The sequence below is a fragment of the Toxotes jaculatrix genome, chromosome 17 (genome assembly GCF_017976425.1).
Source record: "Toxotes jaculatrix isolate fToxJac2 chromosome 17, fToxJac2.pri, whole genome shotgun sequence".
Taxonomy (NCBI): Eukaryota; Metazoa; Chordata; class Actinopteri; family Toxotidae; genus Toxotes; species Toxotes jaculatrix.
Window position 1 is genome coordinate 9757701 of NC_054410.1, and position 19572 is coordinate 9777272.

A 19572-nucleotide genomic window follows, 5' to 3' on the forward strand; every position below is an offset into this window, starting at 1 on the left:
TCCCCGAGCGCACACGGCGTAGAGGAGAGTACGGCGCACGAGTCTCTGGAAGGGAGATAACGGTTTGTGTTTTTGCCCCCTCTCCACTCAAACAACAAGAACAAACCAAACGTGATTTTTTAGGGGGGTTTACAGAGTCTTCTGCTCACAAGGAGGAGGGAAGCGAGGGATTGGAGCCGCAGGTTTTTTTTTCTTTTTCGTTTTTTTCTCCTTTTCCTAAAAGAGGATTCTGTGTTTCGCGGTGGTTTGTTTTTCGCTCTCGCCGCAAAGATGATGGTCGGAGAGGTCGAAGTGAAGGAGCGACCGAGGCCGAGTCCCGACTATTTGATGCAGTTATTAAACGAGAAGAAGCTTATGACCAGTTTGCCAAATCTCTGCGGCATCTTCACACACCTGGAGAGGCTTCTCGATGAAGGTAAGCGGGAAGTCTGGAGCGATGGGGGGAGACGCGGGGAAGGGGAAAGCGTGACCACTGCGCAGTCCGGTGTCAGCACGGTTTCGCTGGGCGTCCCTGCTGCATAACGTTAGCGAGACCCAGACTCACACCGTCGTCGGGTACCCCGATACTGCTGACCGTGGCATAGTAACACTTACAACTTCCACTGAGCAATACCTCACACCCAAAATAAGACATCCAGTAGTATCCCGTGAGAGTTTGCTTCAACCTAGAGCACAGCGAGATGTGGATTTGAGAGTTGTGCCGCTAGCGTTAGGCTTCCCCGGAGTTTGTTAGTGCACTCCTGACTTTGAGGCTACTAGGCGAAAACTTTCTCACACTCACTTAGAAAAATCTGAACTATTTATCACTGTCAGTGTATTAACGAAAATGTCCACAGAGAAGTTTTGAAGCACACTTAAGGTGAATCAAGCGGCATTCTCAATTTATTTAGACGGGGGCCGCGATTCCACATGTTCCCCAGCATTTTAGCTTGGGTTAGCCACATTTTAAGCTAGCGAGCCTGGGTGTCTGCGTTCCGTTGAACTCTTCTGGAACCAACACGGCAGCGATAACTTAGCTACGTCTTTAAATAAAAACTCAACCAGACATTGCAGCCTCTCGGGCATGTACCAAGAAGTGTTACAGAGGTTGAGTTTTGCTTCCCTTGTTTTTGCTTCGAGGGCTGTGTTAGTTGTTGCCCAGCGGCCGAGCTTGAAAGCACGGTGGAATGTGTCTGCTTGTTGCCCAAACAATGGCTAGTGAGTTGCTGCTGGGAGGGGGAGTGCACGAAGATTATTTCGACCGTCCAACTTTTTCATTAAAAGGGACATCGTTTTGTTTGTCTCCCTTCTTATAACTACTACAATATTTGTCTTCAAGCGAGGGGATGTTTCTCTCGATTATATTTCCTTCCCTTGCTGCAGCAGCCGTCGTGTTTTTTTTTTTTTTGCCAGTCAAGCTTACCCTACCAAAAACTGCGTCGCCTTTTGTCGGCGGCGCCGTCCCGACGGGGTTTGTCTGCCTACATTTGTATTCTACCCTTTGTCGCAGATTTTGGCACAGGCAGCGGCGCAGATAAACGCGGCTTATTTGCCTTTTATGTTGATAGTATCAATAACATAAGCTGGTCTAAGCGGAAGGTTGGACCTATGGTTTATGTAACTGATCTGGGGACACTAGAGAGCGCCACAGCCCCCCTAGCAGACTGTCCCCATGCTGCGTGTGGTATCGAATTGGACACAATAACACTGACGAATAAAAATAAAAGTGTTTCTGTGTACTTCACGGGATAAATGAACAGTTTCCTCATAGCCAGTGTAGGACGTAAAGAGCAGTGCCTACTTCATAGTTTCGGCTGCATGTCTAGATGAGTGAGTTCTTCAGTATGTAGTTGCTAAACCGGTCTGCAAAGATTTTCTTGTTTCCTTGACGGATGATAAACAAGACAAAGCGTTGAGTGTACTGTGTTCACCCTAGTACCCCGCTAGGAAACTACATAAAACACCAAACAAAAGACCTCTACTCACTTTAAGTTCAAACGTAAATCCTGATGCACTAAGTGGTAAAGTCCCTCTAGTCTGTCTATTTAAAGGCCACAAACTCAGTGTTATTGTCTATATATATTATAATGATATACATCTGGAGAAATGGCAACTTCAGTTTCAAGTTGGGGCTTGCTGAAATTTTAAGCAATTAAGCAATAAATCACTGTTCAGATAGGAGAATGGTAGTTTTTCAGGGGTGTTATGATTATATTTTTTTCCACATTAGCAGAATCAAGTTTGATTTACTCTCCACACCCTGTAAATTCCTTGCAATGGAGGCACTGTGAAGTTATTTTTAATTTTAGAAAAGCCAGTTGCATTATTGTACTCAACTGGGAATGATGGGTGTGTTGATATTTTCAGTGAGGGGAGAGTCAGGAAGCAGGCTTGTTTTCTTTTTCATCCCTGCTCCCCTTTGCTGTTTCCCAGCCCCCATAGTTGAAGACCATGGCAGTCATCTGAATAGTAAAGAAAAGGGACCACGCACACAGTCTGTGAGCCTCTCATTTACTCTAACAAGTCAGCCCGAGCTGCTGTTGGTACTCGGTATGAGCCAACCCACTGAAAGCAAGGAACTTTTATTTAGATTCTGTGTGGTCAACAGCGAGCCTTTTAAAAATCTGTTATACATAGCATTTTTCCACTTACCAGCTTTCACTCTGTCAACCTAAGAAAATCCGTTTGCAACCAAGAGCTGCTGCGTGGATAAGGGTTTACGATTGTGTTTTTATAAATACATTAAAAGTACAGTTACTTTCTCTGTGGCTCGCTAAATCCTGAGTTATTATGAGCTATTTTCAGTTTTTCTTGAGGTAAATTGTCTCACATTTTTATATGTATATTGTCAAATTTCTTTGCCTTGTGTCTGTTCCCTGCTCATATATACAGTTAAAGCTGTGCTCTAACTGCGGGACTAAAGTGGGAGAGGAAACACACTCAGGAGTAAACTCGACAAATTTGAAGCCTGCAGATTTTCAATGTTTTAAATCTTAACTTTATAAACACTGTTTTTGGATAATGCCATTTTTAAATCTAATTTTGTAAAATTAAATAAAAGTATGATGTCGGAAATAAAATTATGGAACTGATTTGAATGTAATTTTCTTTTCTTGGAAGGAAAAGCTTTTCCAACATATAGTTTGATGCCGTACACCATATGGGTTTGTCGCTTTAGGGAAATCGGGCTGTTAGAAGTTAGGAATTTGGTCCGGTAAAACTGGACTGGTCCGATGCTTTTGTGCAGTGCCTGACAGATAGAAAATGGATAAAATTTTCCTTGTTTAGTGTTTATGAGATCATGGCTGAGACACTCGTGACTCCTCAACCTCAGTCTCACTTCTCAAAAACTACACAAGTCTAAGGTTTATAAGGGTTTCCACAGCACCGGTCCAAACTTTACCCTGCTGCCAGAAATTGCGTCTGTGTGCGATGAAAGCCACCCCAGTGCAGAGGAGGTCTGTCTGACGGTCTGGTTCCTGTTAGGGGCTGTTTGGTTTGCTTTCCCCTTTGGACGGAGCTGAAACTCTGATGCGATATTTGGGGCCAACCTCCTCCCACTCCCTGTTTGTACTGGTGTAAACTGACCCCACCCAGAACTAACCAAATGCACAATCCAGTGTATGCATTTTTTGAAAAAGAGAAAAATAGCTCTGTTTTTTAAATCACAGTAACAGTGTATAAAATAACCCTTCCCTTTGGCCTAGTCCTTTTAAAATTTTGTCAAGTGTGTTATTTTTAATGTGCAGCAATAGGTGGCCGGTGCTGTGAAATAGCTCTAATTCCAGTTCAGAAAAGCCATTTTTATTTGTTTTTAACTGAAGTTTTTGGTTGATATTTATGTGATGATGGACAAAGCCTGTTTTGTGACTATTGTCCTTGCCAGCAGTAAAGACGAACAACACACTCGACTTCGACTTCCAGTCAGACAGGGTGCATTCTAGAGGAGACTCTTAAACTTGTGGTGTTGTAATTACATTTGATCTAACAAGTTATTTTGTTTGGTGTATCGGTGTATGTAGTTTTCTCAGCAGAATGCATTTTCAAAGACTTTTCAGTCACTTCTGTCTCATTGAAAAGGGGTGGCTTTTCAAGGTGATAAGGAGAAAGCTATGCTACTTGAAATCATCTGTCTACGAAGCATCAGCCGACTTGTGTGCTGAGGGACAAAACTTTTGTGTATCGATAAAATCACCACTTCTCTTCTTAGACAGCACTGTTTCATAGGCTTAAATATGGTTTGAATGTCTTAAATACCTTCTTTTGTCAGACTAAAGTACAGAGCAAAAATCTAACCAGTTTAATCTGAACGCTTTATACTCTTTCCCAAATTGTCCATCTCTCAAAGAGTATGGCTTTTCTCGACAGCTGCACCCGTCTCCCTCACCCACCCAACACTTTGTGCATGTCTGCACAGCTGTTTCCATGTCGGAAGAAAGCTGACACCACCCATGTGTGTGAAGACTGTTCCCAACCTTTCTTTTAGTGGCATGTGTGCATGGGCGTCCATGTTACATTGCCAGTATGTATGTAGTCCCTCAAGGTCACTCTGGCCGAGTGACAGGCCCCCTTTGAAATCCCCTTGCGTTGCAGTTGTTCATCTCCCAGAGGTGACACCTGCTATGGAGATTTTTTTTATTTCTCTTTACGATCTGCCAGCCAACAAGCTGCTTCAAATTGCTATATTTTCTCTTGGCAGGAGGAGACAGCCCATATAACATCTAGAGATGTAGCCTAGTAGTGAAGTGCGGGCGTTGTTGTAAGGTAGCAGAGCATGGGAGAAAGGGAGGATTTCTTGTTTTTTTTTTTTTTTTTGTGGCCATGAAGTGTGGTGAGTGTTTCTATGAGGAACAGAATAGTCATATTGAGTGAAAAAAATTATTCCAAGCTCCCTTTACCTTTCTTACAGGCTCATTTTGAGCTTTGTGTAATAGATTAAATGGCCCATTGTTTCATTGCACGCTGTGTGGTGGAGCCATGTGGCGCATCGTACCGTATGCACTCGTGCCTACAGCATCCCCCTTTGCAAATACAGTTTTGTGTCTGCTTGTTTGTATCTTTGTGCTGTGATTTAACAGGACATTCCCGGGAGAGCTGTCAGCATTTGGAGGACAAACTGTCTGCTGTCCACTGTGGTGCCTTTGTAGGGAAGTGGTCCTTTGGGAACAGCTGTTTAGAGAACAGATTTTGATAAATGGGAGACTGCTAGAAGTCTGCGTTTGGTTTTCTACCTGATGTCTCATATTTCCATCAGCCTGTCTATATGTTTCTTCCCCTTATTCCTTTCTGTGTCTGTGTTGCAGTCTGTACTTTCCTGCTGTAGCCTGACCCTTGACATTCCTCAGTACAGGGCTAGACCTGCACTCACCTCTGACATGCAATCAATTCAGCAGCTAACAAGATTGAGCACTGCTCGCAAAGTAAGATACAGCTGAGAGCCATGAGAGACTACAGATAGAGACTGACAGGAAGAGAGAATTAGGGGTGTTAGGCCAGGACTGTTGTTGCAAGCAGAAACCTGTTATAGCCCCCCACACCACAACCCCAACCCTTTCTCTTCTCCCCACATTCTATCCCAAAGCACCACTTATAAGCTGGAATTTAATTAACCGAGAGCCATTCTGTGAGCTGGTTTACTGAGCCGTCGCCACCAGTGAGAAAGCAGTGTTGGAGGCTTTGTGCTGCCTCTCTCTGTCTGCCTCTCTCTTGCCCTTGTGCGATCTCTCTTTCCCAGTCTCTCCTCCATGGTAATAAATTAGGTAGTGGCTGACAGGGTGAGGTGCAGGGGTTGTGGCAGGACCCAGCATTTCCTAGCCTGTCTTCCTTCTGACATGCCTCTGCCCAGCAGCCATCCTACCCAGTAGCCCCACCACAGTGTACCCCCCACCTGTGTGAGCTTCAGTCCCTGTTTTAACTCCACCCCTGGACCCAACTTGCTCCTGTGGCCCTGCTCCAGCCCCAGCAATGCCACCTCCCCCCCAGCGGGTGCTGTACGATAAAGTCGTCCAACGACAGCTCGGGCTCTTATCTCAGGCCTCAATCCCGTGAGTGCTGGGGCCTCCTTATCACTGCCGCCTCTGCCTGGCCTCCTGTCTCTGTGCCCTACCCTGACTGCCTGGCTGACTATCTGGCTCACTGTCGCCAAAACTAAGTGTCTTTCCTTCGACTACAGCCGGCTGTTAGACAACACATTACTAGAGCAGTTTATCGCTCTCTCTCTCTCTCTCTCTCTCTCTCTCTCTCTCTCTCTCTCTCTCTCTCTCTCTCTCTCTCTCTTTAGAATTTTTATTCCTCAAGCCTAAAAGCAGAGCAGTATTGTTAAAATTAACAATGAATAAGGTAACCAGATGCATGAGATGAAAGAATTTTAATGCATGGTTACTGTCAAAGCAAGGATCATGGCTCCGTGTTTTACTGTGTGTGTACTATATGATGAAAAACAGTGTTAAAGAGGAAGATTTAGTAGGAGATGTTGCAATAAGGACGTTACAACAGCTCCTTGACCCAAAATAAGTAAGCTTCTACCGTTTTTTTTCTTAATTTTTTCTTTGTTTCTCATGTAAAAACATCTGCGGGAAGTAACGCCCATTTCAGACAGGAAAGGACTATGGAGAAGGCGAGTCAGTGGTTTGTTTTTCCTTCAGACAGACAGGGAGAAGGGGGGGAGGCTGTTTTCTTGCTGCGGTGACAAGAGAAGCCTGCTCCTCTTTTGCCCTCTCCCACAGAGGTGGGTCTGTCTCTCAGCTTTCTTTTGACTAATTTAGATTACATCATGAATCATCTCTCATCTCGTCCCTCCTCCACACATTTGCGGGGATATGCAACCCAGTTAGGAGAAGTACGGGCCCCACCCTGTCACATTCTTTGAGTGCTTCAAATAGCTCTCCCACCCCCCCTCACTCATAGTAGTCCCCCTAATTCACTCACTCTTTCTTCTTCGGTCTTTGTTCTAATAGTCTCTGAGTTGTCACAACAGATACAGCTTCTAACAATTTGGTTTCTCGGGAATCATACCAGTAACATTTGTCACCGTTTCCTGTTTCCTTCCCCATTTTTATCATAGAAAGGAGGTGAATAAACGAGCTGAATGCTCACTCTGTTCCTCTCACTCGCCCACCCCTCTGCATTCATTTTCTCTCTCCTTTCAGAGGAGGAATGGCAAGCAAGCGTTGGCAGCCAGCTCAGGAATTTTACCGGGAGCACAGTCAGAGCACTTAACCTCCAGCCTGGTGTTTGTTTTCCCCACACACTCTCTCATACTGTGTTTTAGCTCAGATTAATGTGAATGCCATCCACAGTGAGGCATAAGAACTTCTGCTTTGCTTTAAATATCTATAAATGTTGAACACATAATTTGTCTGTAATTTGAGAGTTTTTGCACCACGGCTGGCAATACCAAGCTTCATTCCACTTGTATGAAAATATCAAAGTCCAGTAGTGTTTTCCTAAACCGTCTAATTTTGTGACACACTCACTTCTCTTTCACGAGCTGTTTGTCTTTGCAACGTTTCTTCCTCCCAACCCTCTGGTCTGAGAGGTTCACTAGCCCCGTCCTCCATCAAAGCACCCCAGTGGATCAGTCTACTTGTGGTTTGCAGCCTTTGCCTTGGTGCCTCTCTAGTCGCAGGCTGGCTGATAAATCAAAGAGGAATAATTTACCTGTCCCTCAGCTGCCCATGTTGTTTCTGTGAGGCTTGGCAAGAGCAGGCGGTGCTGCCATAACCTTCCCTGAGGGCCACAAAAAGTGTGGTGGCAAGGTAGTGAGATTCCTTTGTTTTTCCATTAAATACCAAGCACTAGGAACACCTACCATAACCAGTCTCAGCTGCTTCCTCAAATCTCTACAGCTTCTTCACACGTTTCAGTCTGTACATGTCAAAATCCACGTTACACAGTTCTCTGTTTCTCTTTTCTCTTCTGTTCCTATTGTGCAAAATACAGTGGGGCTGCCATTCTACAGTTTCACTATTAATCAAAAGCAAATACATATTTTTGTCACATTATGTTTCTTATCCTAAATTTTGTAATGTTATTTTATAATGTTTTGGTACCAGTTTGTTAACTGGCAACAAAGTAAGCATTATGAACATTGTTTCAAACTATTGTAAATATTTTTTAGATGTTAGATACATATTTCACTTTCATGGAGCCTTTTTAAAAATAGATTTTTTTATGAATAAATTTTCAGTTGCATGGCTCTCATTTAATGTACTTTTGAATACAAGTATTTACTGATTGATTTTGATACACGGGAAAACATTTAATAGTAGACACGGACCTTTGAACTCCACTTTATACCTGTATTTTTATGAGAACTGTCATTGTGAATGTAGCTTTAGTAAATGGATTTTAAAGACAGGTGAAACAGGTTTGATCACATGTCAAGTGTGCTAAGTATGAGGCAGAAACATGGCAGTAGGAGGAAGGAGACGTGCTCTGTTTTAGTGTGCAAGTATGAGATGCTGGTAAAAAGACTCATTCTGCACTCTGCAGTTCAAGTTCATGGAGTTCCTAGCACTCGCTCCAGCACACCCTATCCTCAGTCGCTATGTCACTCTGTACATGCTTGCAATTGGATGCCATTGCTTAAGTTATCAGATCAGAGAGGGGTTGCGAGTTAGCTGCATACTGCTCTAACTTGTTTTTTGCTCCCCAGTTGTAGCGATGGAATTTATGCTGGTGTCTAAGAGGAAGTTTGCTTAGATTTCTTGAAGCAGTGTCACACAGAGCGGTCACTTTTTTTCTAAACCACTGCCCCCTCAACCTATTCTGCAATGTTTCAATTGCTCGAACGGGGTCTTTTCTCTCACTGACACAGTCACACTTAGTGACTGTCTAGCCGAACTAGAATTACATGTGTTGCACAGTTGTCTTTTACAGTGGCTGTTTGCCCTGCAGTCTTATGCTGTAATGTAAAACATGATTTGCTTAACATAATTTATGCACATGTGCAACACATCCAACCAAAAGTGACAGTAGCAACGTGTGGATGAAGTCAGAGTTGGGCAACTGCAAGTGCAACAGTTTTATGTCTGTTCTGTTTGCTTAGTGTTTGTCGTTGCATGTCTATTTGTGGTGAGGCTTAAGTCCTTTCTGTCCTTATCAGTGCAGTGGTTGAGAGGAGATTACAGAGCAGGAACAATGGGTGGTTTTGTATGATTAGGCTTTAATTGGTGGTACAAAGGCCCTCTTTAGCACCGTGTGTAACATAGGAAAGACTGGCGTAAAAACCCACCAATAACTGGCAGGAAAGAATGTGCTGTCTGTCTGAAAGGGTTAGTGAGCATGAGGCTTGTCCCTGCTCTGTAGATTGATTGTGTTCGCTGAAAGGAAAAAGACGAGCAAGGCAGCCTAGAGCGAGGGGAGGATGGTGAGTGTGATAAAGAACAGTGGGGGGAGACAGAGGATTCCTGTGTGCTGTGAATGAGGTCATCTGGTTGGTTATGAGGAAGGTCGCTGACCCCTCCCTCAGCTCCACACGCCACTCCTCTGTCTCTCCCTTCCTCCCCCCTCAGCTAATGATGCACAATGGCTTTTTGTGCTTTAATGGGCCAGACGCACACACTGGGTCATTCCTACCGGTTCACATAGCAGTGGGCACACAAGTGCTGTCTGTCAAACAAGGCCACTGCATTGCAATGCATTTTTGCGCATAGCATCGATCACTTGGTTTATGAGCTGCATATACCCTCCCATCTACACTGTTTCTCTCACAAGTAGATTGTGATAGCATAGACATGTCCAAGAGAGGTTGTTTAGTTTTTTTTATTATATTTTTGTTGGCTAAAAAAGCAATTCTAATGTAAAGCTTCTTGCTTTATATCACAAAGTGAACAGGTGAATGTTAGCATGATTACTTGTTGTATATTGTGAAATCTGAGGTTGATAAAATAACTTTTTTACCTAGGATGGGATCAGAAGAACACTTCCATAACATATCCAGTTTTACTTGACTCGTTGTTGCTGTTCAGTGACTTGGTCTTACAACAAGGTCAGGCAGTATGGCATAAATTGGTAGTGCTCATGCTATTGTCTTTTCTTGATAACTAGTGTATGAAATGCAGGATTGTGCTTGCAGGAACCAGTCAGTCAAAAAAGCCAGGATCTGGCCGTACTCCGTTCAAGAAAATCCCTAACTAAACATTAATTGAACACCTTTTTTTCCCCTGACCCCAACCTTGGCCCTAATTACTGGGGCTTGAACTGCAGATGCACCTCTGACCTGAGACGTCTGAGTCAGATCAATGACTAATATACTGTATACTAGCTTGCAATTTGTTACATAGCTCACAAGTAGTAAATACACTCCTGATGTAAAGTGACATTGACAGTTATTTATGTGTGCAGAGCCAGTCCTGCTAGCCCTGCTGCCATATTTGATAGGTCACAGATCATGTGACTTGTCATTGAGCTTAAACACGTTACTTTTGAGTTGTCTGATGTTTAAAAAAAATGCACAACCACCTGGCACAGTTAAATGGTTTTTCTGTGCGTTCTACATGCTGCTCCTTTACACTGCGGCCTTAACTCCTGCCATCTCCACTCAGTGTCATTATGTAGGAATGTGGCCCATAAAAGACTTACAAGGTGCTGCTTTATTGTCATCTTGGAAAAGATTACAGCTGCTCCTGTCTGTCTTGTGTACATATTTTCTTGCAGAATGTGCCAGGACACGCTTACTAACATGGAGCACGGTGATTTTAGAGACGGAGCGATTTGGCTCAAATTGCCATAAAAGTTTGAATTTTTAATTGGATATATGTTTGTGATCACTTGCACTGTGTGGATGAATTATATAATTTATTGTCTTTATTGGTCCCCTAGGGAAGGTTAAAGGCAGCTGGGAATGGATGGTGTGTAGACACAGCAGGTGAGACAGGTGTGGGCATGAGCAAGGTGCCAAGGTGCCAGCTGTTGTTGACACCTTAAGGTGAAGAATAGTCTGCCAGGAGATGGACTTGTCTCTCTCTGTCCCCTCTAATCCTTCTCTCCCCTCCCCTCTTGCACCTTTCCTTTCCTCTCCCCTGCTCTGCTTTCCTGGAGAGTATTTGTCTGACATGAGTTTAGGCTGTTTGTGATGGGAGCTCTTCCTGCAACCTTATTTTTATTGAACGTCTGACACTTTCGATGAACCAGACCCCGGTTCTGTCTCCGCTCCTCCTCCCTCATCACCATGTGTAAAATCCTACTCTCTGCCTGCGCTCCAGACACACACATGCATATACAGCTTGCTTTGCTTTCTCCCTCTGATCTTTTCCTCCCTGTCTTAAACATGTACATGCATCCCTCTCATCTGTTTATGTTATATTACCTTCCATTCTGGTTCTCTGCACGAGGAGTGTTCCATCATTTTCTTTGTGTGCTCCGCAGAAAAAAATCAGTATCTGTTCTCTCAAGGGAGTGACTCATTTTTCCTGGCTTTGTCTTTTTACCTATTTATTTTAGCAGAGTGATTCTAGCTCTCGCCACCCTCTTTTCCCCTCTGTCTTTTCTGTTCTCTTCTTTCATCTCCTGTTACTCCAGATTTCTCTTCACCTCCTCTCTTCCTCCATTTGTTCCTTCTTTGCAGCTTCCCTCGCTACTCAAATGTAAGTATGTGTGGTAAAAATCCAGCCTTGGGGCTACATTGCCTCTTTTATGTGAGGACCAGTGGTGACATTAAAGGCCCGCAAGGTGGTCTGTCGGTTTGCATCAGCCCAGCTCTCGGTGTCTGCGCTCAGGATTCCAGTATGCGCTCAGTTCTCCGCTCACTCACTCCCAGGTTCAAACGTTGGTTGGTAGAGAACTACATGCCTGCATCCGCTAGCTGTAATCGTGCACATGTATATGCATTTGCAGATTTGTTAAACCCTCACACCCAAGCGCTTTGAGGCAGATCGATGTTTAAGGGCTTAAGCGTTGTGGAAGCTTGGTTAATGACAGATGAGTCAGCGGGAAGGCTTCTCTCTCTCTTTTTCTCTTATCCCTCTCTCTTTATGACATTCTGACCCAGTTGTTACGGCCCCTCTGACTCCTTTGTTTTTTAAATGCCCTAAATGGTACATTCAACATGACTTGGCAGACAAAACAGATCAACTGTATGATCTCCAGGACCAGACAACCAGACCAAACAAATGCACAGCCAAAGAGCAGCTCTTCTTATGATCTACAGACAGACGGGAGTAGGTCAGAGGCAGCCCTTTCCTCTTCTTTTCATTGTCTGTCCTTCAGGACAAGCAGTCTTAATGCCTGGAAGTGCATCAGTCACCAAGAGAGTCTCTTAACAATGCGAGACCTTTTTTTTCTTCATAGAGAATCAGTACCAGTTTGACTTACATATATCAGCACATCCATCCCTCAACACTTGGCTCAAAACAGTTGTGGGTTTGGCAGAGGACCATTCATATCCATCCAGATATTTTAGCACATTTCCTCTATGTCTAATTTGTAATGTACACGAGTTGGAGTTTGAAGTGGTAAGATTTAGATCCTGGAAAAATGGTATGTCAGACTGTAAAGACAATGAAGAGCTGGCACAAAGACACAACAACAGCTGTGATGTGAGTTTGTGTGTTGTCACACCCAGGGACAGCGACTGAGAGGCTGTTGGACTGGAACTTAAGATGGTAGCTACAAGCCCCAGCAGGCCCCGTTCCTGGGGATGGAACAACAGCTGACACACACGCACACACAAATGTACACGCAGTGATGTAACCTCTTTGTCTTCCTGTGTTTAGAACTCGTGTCTTTTCCAGGATTTTTGTGCATAGAAAATGTTTTGATTCAACTTTGTAGTCATTTGTAAGGCTGAAGTTTGTGGCGCTGTTTATTTGTCTTGTATTAAATTGAGAAGTCTTTAAATATGTTGTCCACATTTGTATCACTGAGGGTGCACCTCATTAGTTTTATATTGATGTGCCCAATAAACCAGCAACCAAAAACATGTACAGTGAAAGCAGTCCAATACAAAAAGAACATGCATGCAAAACAACCATGGAGTTCTAGCCATGTCTCATTCTTATCAACAGCTGAATATGACAAGATCCATAAAGGTATGATTTGGTGCAAGGTTGTTAGATTTGATTGAATTAGATTGTAACAGTATTTTCTTTACAAAATATATTAACAGAGACCATTTAAATTGAGTCATGTTTTAATACTAAATCACTGTTTTCAATGATAGTTAGATTTAAGATTATTGAATGATAGCCATGCACATCTGCATTTTTACAGTTATTGTCCCTTTGAATAAATTGAGTTTCAGTAGGTGCCGAGGTATTTGAGGTACTACCCCTGTCTCATTTTAATCCAGAAAAACCCATGTTCTGTTGCCATAGCTTAGTGTTCAGCTTTAATTTTGCTCTGTCTGTCACAGAAATCAGGACTGAAGATTAATTGCTAACAAAACACACTTGTAGGCATTTGTCTCTCTGTTTGCTCCTGTCTCTGTTTTCTGGCATCTATTCATTCCTGCTGTAATCAAGTGACCTCATTCCCTGATAACGAGACAGTGAAAAGACTGTAGTTGTTCCTCATTCTGTCACTCTCCCACCTACAAAACACGTATTAAATAAAGAGATTTCTTTTTTCAGTCTGTTTGTTGACATTCTCAATACTGCACTTCTGGCAGGCTCCTGCTGCTCCCATCTGTTCCTCACCAAAAATCACTGGAGTCACAGTTGATGTAAGGATTTGCCTAAGATTTACAGTTAAAATGCAGCTCCTGTCTTATCCTCTCTCCGTGTTGCAGTTTGGCTGTGCTTAACTGTGATGAAAATGACCAGCTGAATAATCTGTGCCTCAACCTGATCTCCTAGTTTGTGCCCCCACCGCCCTAACCTTTACAATTTCACCAAAAACACTGCCGTCCTGTATACCCACATTATTGTGGAATCATTCGGAAGCATGGGTTATGGATCAAAGGACAAAAATGGAGATTATATCGCACAGAGACACAAAGTCAAAAATCTTTTTTGAACCGATGGTGGGGAGTGTGAGTAATTACCCCCTTTCCCATTGGTTGTGAGCACCGTGGTCTCCTTAGTTACAGGGGTGGGGACAGGAAACGTGGAGCATGTTATCGTCTCCAGTCACATTGACAGTCAGAGCCTTTCCTTCCTTCCTCTCTTGTTTCCTCTTCTGACAGCTGGACCTTTCCCGGCATTGTTGCATGACAGAGGGGACAGCTGTGTGTAGGGGTAGACACAGTTAAAATGTGTTTAATAGATGAATAGCAGTCAGCTCTTTTGTCACCCTTTTGTGGCATAGTGTTTGTTTATATCTCAACAAGAGTCAGTGTCTACTGGCAGGAAATGTCCATTTTCTCGAGCCCCTCCAGGTAGTGAGCAAAGGAAAGGGATACCCCCTTTTTCACAGGCCACAGTACGGGGTTCCAGGGCAGTAAACACAAAGTGGAGCCAAGGACTGCTCCCATCAGCGTGCATCCTGACTCTTCATCCTGTTATTCTTCCCATTCCTTATCTTGTAGTCTCACATCGCGTTTGAGCTCACAACATGCATCCTGTGCTTCGCTTTTACATAGCATCCCCCTCATTGTTGTCCTCTGTGTGTGTGCATGTGTGTGTGCCTGTCTGGCTGTAAAAGTATGCCTGAGGCCTCAATGGATAAAATGGTTGTGTTTCTGGAAACATATGTAGTGTGTGTACATCAACCAAAAACACTGAAAGTAGAGTTAAATGGGTTAAAGCAAAGTGAGGGAGTGATTCTTGAATAGCTCCGTGCAGCACGGCGCAGGTCTCGCTTTTGTTTGTTTGCCTGATTTCACTGGCAGGTAAAGTCTCTGAAATGAGTTCCCACGAGATGCAGAAGAACCAACAATCTGTTTGGCTGTTATACTTTGTTCATGCTTTGAATGTGTGTTTGTGTTCATACTAATTAATCCACCAGTTTTGACTGCTCCTGTCATAACTATGCATCCTTTTTAGTATGCATAGAGCCACACAGATGCAGGATACATCCTTTGGAAATAGAGGGTGTGAGGCAGGCTGTTTCCTTGTTTAACTTTTTTTTGACCATGGATATCCTCTCAAATTGGTGAAACCGTTTTCAGCTCTTGAGGCTTCTCTCTTAAAGCCAGCCTGTTAAATGACTATTGCTGTGGCTTCCAATTTAACGCTACATATTGCTCCCCCTTTAGATGGCAAAAGCAGCAGTAAAATAGCCTATCTTTGCTTGGTATTTTAGAAGGAGCCTGAGTCTGCATTTGTGTGCATTAGGTTGTCTGTTTCAGCTGAGCTAGGATATTGGGCTACTTTAAAAGGTGAACCGAGGAGAGAGGAAGTATTAGCACAGAACTCCAGCTTCTGCTGTGCTAGATTAGAATTTTTTCGCAATCGCTGAATAATTAGCAATATTACCCTGAGAGCTTATCCCATTCTGTTAACTACCACACTAACACTCCTCAGTGCTTCCCGAAAGAGAATTATATCTGTGTGTGTGTGTATGTGAGTGAAGGAAAGAAAACAGTTTCAGTAGCTCTCCACCTTGCTCATTCGCTTTGGGGTGCCTCCCACAAGTTTAATTGTGTGTGTGTGCACCTGCCACTCACAAGTTTCACCTCAGGATCCTGTCGAAAGTCCCCCCACGCAGAGAGTAATGAACGTTGGCCCCTCGCGGCAGCCATTAAGAGTAAGCCATTATGGTTCAGTATAGAGTCAGCCCTCCCTGCCAGTTTCACCCCACTCTATGGTAGACCCCACTAAGTGCACAAAACTGGTACTCCTATGGCTCATTGAGCTGCCAGCATGCCCCCCACCAGCACACAGCCCCACAAAGCAGTTCCACATCATCAAATGTGATGATCCCTTGTTCTAATTTTAGTCTGAGGTCTTAATAGCTCTGCAGATACTGACTGAAACACTAATTTCACTGGGATAGCATGGTGATGTGGGTGAGAAGGATAAAATGGGATTTTGCTACGACTTCTTTTTTTAGGAATCATGTAAATTATTTACCCTAGTACTTGAGGTAAATGTTACTGATTGTCTATCAAAATACATTTTTAGTAAAATAAAAAGTGATACTACTTATAGTTAATTTATGCCAAAGTTTTGATATTTTATCTTGCCATTTGATTGTTGTGAATAATTGATATAGGGTCAGTCCAGAAATATTAAATTTAATTTGCAATATCCTAATAAGTATTATCCTTATGTTAGCAATAACCACACACCTTTCTTTTGCCAGGCAGATATTCTGGTTAAATTGAGTTTTTGAATACAATACAGTAGACATAGGAAAAAAAATGGCCTGCTAGTCTTTTTACTTTCAGTTAACCAACCCACAGTGGATGAAGCTCCAATGGATGAATTGTTTTGGCAACTTTGAACAGCTCCAGTATTGCCATTTTGTCGTTTTATTTTTCAGACACAGTCTAACACTCTTGGAAGCTGTAAGTTTTGGGACTGGAACAAGATTTTCACTGACCTCTAGCTTTTAAGACTGTTTTTGTCATCTTGCCATCTTAGGATATTCTCTGACACTGCATTTCTTGGCCACTTGACAGTTGTTTGATGACTTTGCCTCGCTGTTTATCATGATCTCAAAACTGGCATCATAACTCCTTCTCAGGCCTCAGTTAACTTGGCCTACTTTAGAGCCACATTTTCCAGGACAATCACTGCACCTGTTCATCTGTCACTGCTGGTACCTGCGTTGTTAAGTGACATGAGTCGCTCTAGTCAAATGGTAACTTATATGTTATTGTGCGATTTTAAGCACATCTCTGGCAATGTAAGACAATTCCAGGCTAATATGCTATCTTTTCTACAATGCATTTCACATCCAAGAGTATTCATTTCCTTTTGACCCTCTCTGCTATATCTGCTTCTTTCTTACCGCCACACATCTCTGTTTTTGCTTTGGTCCCTCTGTCCTTGTCTGCTCTGTTTTCTTTGTTTAATCACCAAGCTAACGTGCTATGACACGTTTCTATAGCACACCGTCACCGTTGCTGCCAGCAGCCACGGAAAGCCACATCCAGCTTGGCACTTCTTCCCCTTCCTGCATGCAGTCACAGTGACGGCCCCAGAAAACATTGCATTTGTCACCGGTTATGATTAATGGCTTTGCTGATTGCTGTTCTTGGCCATCACCACACCTACACATTCTGCTTTTAGCATACATATTCTCAGGGATTCAGCCAGAATAGAGCAGGAGGTAAACTGTGCCTCCAATTTGTCAATGTTTCTGACGTAACTATGGATGTGTTTAACTCATGGTTTGATGTGATAGACCATTGACTTCATTTGATGTCAGTATTTTGAGTAAAAGTGTAATTAAAATATTTAGGATAAAGATAAATCTGAGGAACACCGAATTTAAACCAAACATGACTTTGGCTGCAGGTCTTGCATTTTGTGTTTTAACTGTAGCCCCATTCCATTTTTCCATAAAATATCATACGTCTGTAGTTGTAATAATCCTGCTGAGAGTTTGCTTTATTCTGCTATTAAAGGTAGAAGAAGCAATATTCAACCTTATGTTTGCCTTTTACAAACTACAGCTTTACAGCTCTGGGTTCCTCAGCTGTTGGTCATGATGGTAAAATAATTAAACCAGTAAGAGTCTAGGGAAAGTCTAGGGTTGGGGCATGATAAAGAGCTGTTACTGTAATTTGTGTTTTTTCTCTCTTTGTCAGTAGACTAAATGTGAAACAGTGGGTAGTAAGGCAGGATGGAGGAGAGGTGTAGCACTATTTCCTTCTTGTTTCCTGCTGTATGTTTCACTCCTCCTTCCGCGTGGAGTGTTATTTCTGTGGGCTCACTCTCTCAGGGGAGCCTTGCCTACAAACACACAAAAGCTCATTAGCTCGTGTGTGTGTGTGTGTGGGTGTTTCAATGTTTAGTTGGGTGTTTGTTTTTATGTGTCTTGCATGTATCAGGGCAGGGCACACACATTCCTGTCCATTGTTGGACCATAGCTAAATATTGTGTGAATTGTGTTGGCTTTTTAAGCAGCTTCAGCTCATCGTCGCTGCTTTCGGAGAGGTAGTTGGCAGGGTTATAAACGTGAGCGTGTACACTCATACACACTCCACATGTATATACTTTCTGCAGTTTCTGCACCATAGTGTATGCGTCAGACAGATATTGTGTTACTGCAACTTTGTGTAAGCATTTTTTCATTGTAAAATGCATCAACCGTCCATTCCCAATTTGGATGAAAGCACAGCTCCTCTGTGTCTTGGCTCGCATTTTACCCAAGAGATAGCTGAGAAAGTGTGTATGTGTATGCGAGTGTTTTTCTGTATTTTATTACTTTTTTTTCTGGCGGAGAGAGGAGAAGATCCAGAAACCTTGTTATGCTAGGCGTTTATTTAGTGGCCTATCTTCTTAAAGACCTGACGCTGGAGCTTTTTACCCAGCCAGCCTTAGGAGAATCCCTGACACACAACATAAATCTCTCCCTCTGGCTTCCAGCAAACCACACCATCATTTGTGTCTACAGCCATTTAGACCCCTCAGCCTGTGGGGACCAGCACTTATATCCACATCCTGTCAGGGTTCAGGAACTACATGGATGAGTCACAGCAAAATAGGACTGTCATTTTTTCAAAAATCAAATTCAAACTAATTTGAAATAATACACAATTTGTTCAAATTAATTCAAACTTGTGCATTTGTTGTTGTCGTAATGTAAGACACAAACAGCCTTGCCTTTGTGAGTCACTTTGCCATCTATGGTGTAGAACACCAAATACTTCCCACACTGCTTCTCAGGTGCTTAGATTGCCATGATTGTCCGCTCAGGACAGCTTTGCTTGTTAGTTTCTTCCATTTTCATAGCAAACAACATAAGAGTACTAGCTTAGTTTCCTGGTGAATAAGGTATAGGCCAAGCTTGTAGTGAAATTTTAGAGCAACCTCTCACAATACTCACAAACCATATGTACATCACAAAAGGTTGTTGGTCGCTGTAATTATGTGTTTCTCCTGTCCATACTGACTGAAGTGATCTCTTATTAGTGCAGAGAGATGTGCAACAAAATCCTCTGTCCTCGTTCTGTGCCAAAATGCCAGAATCCTGTTCTGTGCCAAAAGGTCAGCCAAAGGTAATGTGATATTTGAGCACGCAGGGTTAGTCAAATGTAGCGTGTGTCTTCCAAAGTTAGTTCTTATTTTCAGGTCAGAATTGCCTCGTTGTGTTTTCTGTGACTGAGTATAGTCACATATCTGCAGCAATAAACACTCCTGCGCTATTTGTTATTGCCTTTTCTCTCTCTGAATCTGTGGAAAGAGGTTGATTGGATGCCATGGGGAGAACAACTCGCACCCCAGAGTGTTTTACACTACTGCAGGTAATAGACACTCTTGGGCAATGCTGTCGCTGATGAGTTGGTCTGTTTGATGTAGCCATTTCCACAGACATAACATTGCCCTAATTGGGTTGATCAATGGCGATCCACAGTTGTGGATTATCTAGTCCTGCTTGTCCAGCATTGCTGTTATTTACTGGGAAACTATAATCTCCCAAGTTCCATAATTTCTTGGTTCATAGGGCTACAAAACCAGAACAGGTCACATCTTGACAGAGCAGCTTGTACCGAACATTTTGTGATAACACACGTACTGTCACACTCCTACTATCATATTA

The 19572-nt window shown here is 43.0% G+C and overlaps 1 protein-coding gene across 6 annotated transcripts in view; it reads left to right on the forward strand.

The window, feature by feature from the left end:
- The window catches only part of qkia (QKI, KH domain containing, RNA binding a), a 78146-nt gene continuing 58574 nt past the window's right edge, over positions 1 to 19572 (forward strand). For all 6 annotated transcript variants that reach the window (XM_041059902.1, XM_041059905.1, XM_041059901.1 and 3 more), the window contains exon 1: positions 1 to 415. In XM_041059902.1, the coding sequence (XP_040915836.1) occupies positions 271 to 415 (145 nt within the window). In that variant the 5' untranslated portion in view covers positions 1 to 270. The remainder of the gene's footprint in view (positions 416 to 19572) is intronic.